Source organism: Pinus tabuliformis, chromosome 4_2 (assembly GCF_031772625.1).
Source record: "Pinus tabuliformis cultivar Carrire ecotype Pingquan chromosome 4_2, CPIR1, whole genome shotgun sequence".
Taxonomy (NCBI): Eukaryota; Viridiplantae; Streptophyta; class Pinopsida; order Pinales; family Pinaceae; genus Pinus; species Pinus tabuliformis.
This window is the reverse complement of record NC_142304.1, coordinates 138595913-138601912: the sequence shown is the minus strand read 5'-3', so window position 1 is coordinate 138601912 and position 6000 is coordinate 138595913. Positions and strand designations below refer to the sequence as shown.

General features: G+C 41.5%; 1 protein-coding gene across 1 annotated transcript in view; it reads right to left on the bottom strand.

Moving 5' to 3' along the window:
• Positions 1 to 1305: 1305 nt before the first annotated feature.
• ATLIG4 (DNA ligase IV) overlaps positions 1306 to 6000 on the bottom strand; it is a 495731-nt gene continuing 491036 nt past the window's right edge. Inside the window, exons 25-26 of the mRNA XM_089428338.1 lie at positions 2250 to 2411; positions 1306 to 2157 (exon numbers count right to left, since the gene is read on the bottom strand). Of these exons, the coding sequence (XP_089284464.1) occupies positions 1383 to 2157; positions 2250 to 2411 (937 nt within the window). The 3' untranslated portion in view covers positions 1306 to 1382. The remainder of the gene's footprint in view (positions 2158 to 2249; positions 2412 to 6000) is intronic.

Here is a 6000-nt window from a genome sequence, read left to right as displayed (position 1 = left end):
AAATTGACTTGGTTGTCCAAATGCATTCAAAAAAGTGTAATTCACAAATTGAATTAGGGTTGGTGCATTCTTGGCTTAAAAAGTCCAAATTTTTCCTCCTAATTGTTTGCAGAGGAGCTCTAGAATCTAGTTGAGTTGATGGGGTCATGATTTTGTATGTGCTAGAGTTTGTACCTCCAGCACAGAAGCTTATTGAATAAAGAACTTGGTAATGAAGCAACCACCTGCCACAATTATGGTCCTGGGCGGCGACTGAAGAGTTCTTTCAGACTTCAATGGGAAGTATGGAAAAGTACCCATCTCAAATTTTGAGAGTTGATCTACAAGTGGTGTGGGGGAATTGAAAATATCATGTGGATAAATCATTCAATCATTGATTGATCCATACATAGATAGCAGGGAATATACAAGTTCCTGGAGAAATGAATTTGCAAGTAGAGAGTTGCTATTCCCAAGTGCGTTAATCACTGGAGCTTTCTCGGTGATCAAAAACATGACTTGGTTGGCCAAATGCATTAAGAAAAGTGCAATTTACAAATTGGACTAGTGTTGGTACATTCTTGGCTTGAAAAGTTAAAAATTTTCCTACTAATTTCATGCAGAGGAGCTCTGGAATCTAGTTGAGTTAAGGGGGTCATGATTTGATATGTGCTGGGTGAACATGAGAAGCAAGAGGCAAGGAAATCAATGAGAGACTTTGTAGTGAAGGGACTCCTCATTTGATTTGTGAACTGACTGAGAGGCATCTGAACATTGTGGAGGCCCCAAGGCCCCAAGCTCAGTAGGGAAGAAGACTTCTTTGATTATCTAGTATTTATTGCCTAAAATATGGATTTTTTGAAGTCTTTATGATTATATTAATCTCTAATCTAAAAGTTTGCTTCGTCCCTGTTGATAATGTTTGTAAGACCATTTCACATTTTGCATTTTGTTTGCATATGTATGTTGTCATAATTCGTTATGGACGGAATTCCAGGTCCATATAATTTATTCAATTTTAAATTGTGTGAAAAACTTCAGTACTATTTGACAGGCATATCAACATTTGTAACTGTCATATATCCAGAGATGTTCATAAATGAATAAATATTCCAGAGGAGCGAAGGAATAATATGAATCAATCAGGTGATAATATTATACATATGTACATACAAAAAAATATATGTAACATATAATAATAATAATTCTTAGAAAAGTCCAGACCAGACAAGCATTTTGCTCAATCCTCTCTTAAGGCTTACTCTATACACAAATGTTGCATGTGTATCCAGTTTACTCTCTCGGTGTTCTCACTTCAAACACACATAATTAGCAAAACTGAGTTAATTTTCCATCTTTGCGACAAATTGCAAACATGTTTCATACAATATATACCGATTCACTTATTTATCATCAAGCAGATGGCCTACAATATCTTTGTAACTCACTCTCTTTTTCTTTTGTAGTGCAGCCTCACTGCCAGGAATATCAACAATGTTTTGTTCTTTCGGAGGTTCAGAGCTCGTAACCAGAGGGATGTCTTTTGGCATGCCATTCTTGAAATCAAAGTTTGGTAACATATCAGCCAGCATAGCTTGCACTGAGTCACCTACATTTGTCATTGATTTTGGAGAACAATCTTTACTGGTCATCTTCAGATCTTCTGGAATGCTATTGGACCCTGTTACAGGCTTGCCTTTTCCCTTCCCGTGGTTTCCGTGCAAACTTTCATTCTCTTCAAATTTTTTCTGCCTCTTCCTTCCTTTCTTACTGTCATTTGGAGATCTTTCTGTTATCAGTACCACATCTTTCCCTTGCTTTTCATCTTCATGCATTCTCTCTTTCGCTTTGGAATGATATTTTATCTGCATTTCTTTCTTGTCATTTTTCAATGATCTTTCTTGGTTCTTCCTATTTTTTACACCTACAGTTCTATGTTGTACTGAATTTTCATTTAATGTGCGACTCTCCGATGATGAGTCACTATACCTGAAGGCTTTCGTCCGTTGTCTTCCTGGGGGATTTCTTGTTTCCCTATGGGCCATTGCTGCTCTTTGTTTTGCACTCTGGCTTGCAGAATGCTTCTCTGAATCATCAATCCTTTCAGGTGTTGCCGTGCACTGTTGGATGTTCTTGTGTGCTGAATTACCTTCATGTAAACTGGCTACTGGATCCTCCCTACAATCAAATCAAATTCATCATATACAACAGTGAAGCCCTCAAGCAAGAAACTATTTCCAGAAGAAAAAATACCTGATGCATTCACTTACATTTCTTTAGTGAGTGAAGCTTCATGGACATGTATGTTGTTTCTCAAACTATAGGCACTTTCTGGCAGCTTCCTCTGTTCTTGCAAGGAATCCTCTAACCATACATGACTCACAACTGGTATTCCTTTTCGCTGGAGTACATTTCTTTCTGCAGTCGTTAAGCTGCAACATTTTGCAAGTGAATTTCATTACTCTGTGCTGCAAATGGTTCATTAAGAGTAGCACATATACACCTAGATCCAACTTAATTGAGGGCGGCAATAGCCATTCAGAAAATGTATTGTAATAAAAGTTCGATCTTCAATAGTATTAAGTATGCAAGATGCATAAGAGTTTGAACGCATAACAAGAATGTTCATCGATGACATAGGTTTGATCGATTTGACTGTTTGCTCAATATGTGATTATGGTGAACGATATGTATGAAAAGATAATTTAAAAGTAATTCAGAAACATTGTTTATGAATACCTTGGAGATTTGCTTTTGTTTCTAGAGTAAATCTTACTTCTTAATTGGGTTATAAAAGTAGTTATAGGGACCCAGGGGACTCAGCAGGACAAAGACTATGGCTGAAACATTTCAGAATAAATTAGAATCCAAAAAACATGGAAATTTACCAAAAATCTGAACCTACATAAATGTAAAGCTGAAGAAAAGTAGCTTGTTCATAACATCCCTTCCCATAGCTCAAGTGACCCAGTGTTTACTTGTTCGTCGTTCATTGGATAATGCCAATCCAAATGAGGACTGATAGCTATAGAGAAAACATGATTGTGGGAAAGCAACAATTCCCTTTTCCCAAATAACCCATGTCACCTACCATTAACTAGCATTTGATAGATCATTGACCCTGGGCAACAACAGTTATTCGTGGGGATTCAGTCTATTATCTTGTATTTATCCAGTCATTGAGTGTGATATTCCCACTTTGCAACTATTGCTAAGTGAGTTGGAGTTGCTATTTTGACATTTTTGGTTTCCAACTCGGGAGAAGTGGGTTGGAGGAACCCACTCCCAAATTTTGATTAAGGGACGCACATGCACAAGGGAAATATACGCAAATCAAACCCCTATTGGAATGTGGGGGCCACCCAAGAGAAAAATATGCACCACTAAGCAACTCGAGCTTCTTGGGGAAGAAAGGCACATGATGATGGGTCCCACATGAGGAAGAGGCACCCAAGGATATATAGAGGAGGCTCACATCAGTTTGTACCTTTTGACACTTTGACAGTTACTCTCACCTAGCACACTTGAGCTGTTGAGCCAAGTCTGCACACGAGATTCTTAAGCAAGTTTCTCATCCCTTGCTTCAGTGGACTTTGAGTGCCAGTGCAAGGAGGGAAGTCGATATGTATAGTGAGCCAGTTAAGCATTTTCACAGGTATTTCATGGGGCTTTCTTGCTGCTTCCTGCATGTAGGAGAGAGTACGAATTACCCTTGGACAGGCCAGCGAAGAGCAGCAACTTGTGGAAGATTCTAGGGGAGCATTGCATCATCTATTGCTGGAGATTTTGGGGGAAGATCAGCCATATTTTGGGAGAGCCCTTGCTGTAGCAGTGTGGCCCTTTTTGTTGTGCGCGTGGGCCTGCGAAGGAGGTGTTTCTGGGTGCACATGGGAACTAGAGAGGAGACTTTTGGAGCTGATTTGAGCGGGGAAATTTAGGGAGTTATCTGGAGGAGTGAAGCACCAGCATTTGCATCATTTCTGGAGGGCTGGAGCAGTGATTTTTCAGGAGGGCCATAATTTCCAGCCAGTTGATGAGCACGTGGTAATGGGGGTCAATTTCAGGTGTCAAAACTAGGACAAACCCTTTCTGAGTTTTGGTGATTTATTTGAGAGGTGTCTGGGGTTAATTCCTGGATTTTTCTGAGCACCTGAAGTGGGTCATACAACAGACCCTTTGCAGCAGACAGTGCAGTTTCTCTAGGGCAGTGCAGGGCACAGCTGAATCTACACATTCCAGCGTCTGGGCATTACACTTTTCCACCTGGGGCTTGTCTAGGTTGCCCTTTTGGCAAGCCCAGGTGCACTCACACCAAACCCCCATTGTACTACTGTTCTATTTAATAAAATGGCTCAGCTGGGTGTTATTTTTGGTGGAATTCCGGGTGTTCACTTATATGTTTGAATTTCTGTGTGTGCATGTTCTTATTTGCTTTGTTTATCACTATATTTCCTAAGTAGGAATATTATAGTGGTATTAGAGCTTGGATCTTGGCTCAACTGTAGGATTTTTCTATGACCTTGGAGGATAGGCAAAACGTTATCTACTGGAGACAAAGGTACCGGAGCAAGGAAAGAGAATTGGAGGTCACATTGGACACTGAGACTCCAGAACAGGCCTTGGTGGAGCTGAATATGGGGGAGCCAAAGAGTAAAGAGGAGATAGCATTTGAGAACCTCTTGAGGGCCCTAAATGATTTGACCAGAGGGTAGAAGCGGATGTTAGATGAAATCAAGCAGCATAATTGGGACAAGAGCTTGCATCGGGACTTTCTATTTGGGGAGACTTCAGGAGCATCCCACCAGTGTGACCACCATTCACCAATGTCTCACCCGTAGGTTTTCACTAGACCAACCAGGATTACCTTGCCCACGTTTTTGCCCTCAGGACTAGGCGCATAGGGTGGACAGGATGAGATGCCCATGGGGGATTATTTCCAGGAGTGGTAGTCCATGGGGGATGATTTTCGAGTTGCACTCTCCTTCAAAGATTTATGCCAGCTCAAGCAAAATGAGAGGGGCAAGGGCACAGGGGGTTCTAGCACATAGAGCACAGAGCTACAACGCATCGTAGGAAGAATGTACCTTGCCACATTCGATGGGTCTTTCAAGTGTACGACCAAGGCTTGGGTGGAGAAGCTGGACAGATATTTCCAGCTTAGCTAGATGACAAAGATAGAGGCCATCAAGATGGCTACTTGGAGAGTGAAGCCCGTGATTGGTGGTTTCATGGGCTGACTGCGTTTGGGCATGCAAGCGTAACTTCTTATGAGGATTTCACATGGAGGGAGATGGAGCGTTCTGACCGGAAGGACACCGAGGCCCACTTTAGAGAGTTTACACAGCTCAAACAGACTGGCAACAATGAGCAGTACATATCTGAGTTTTTGAGGGTATCTGTGATGGTACTGGAGCTGTCCGAGGCTAGGAGAGTTTACACCTTTGTCGAGGGGTTGCGTGAGCCCGTATGTGGGTTGGTGAGATCTTGCAAACCAATCACACTACAGGAGGTCGTGACTTGTACCTGGGATTTGCAGGTTGCAATTCCCAAGACCAGAGCACCAATTCCACCACGAGCACCTTTCCCTCCTATGAGTTGGGACACCAGGGCCCCACCACCAAGAGTTAACCAGGGGCATGGATAGTTGGACGAGGAGACCAGAAGAGACCTCCAAAGGAGGAAGCTATGTTTCACCTGTCAAGAACCTTGGGCACCAAGCCACAGATGCACAGCGGGCAAGGTCCATTACATTGAGGTATTCTCTGATAGTGACCAGGAGGATGACGTGGAGATGGAGGTAGATGGGGGTGTTGATTTTAGTAGCATCGGATGTGTTCTACCCACTAAATTTTGTGAAGAGGCTAGAATACATGTATTCTCAAAAACCTAGAAATCGTTTCTGGAAATTCCAACTAGAGACGACTTAATTAAAATAATTAACTTTTTTTAATGGTTCTTATGTCTAAATTTAGGAAATTTGTTTAATTAAAGGGTATTAATTAAGTCATGGTGAGAATCTTC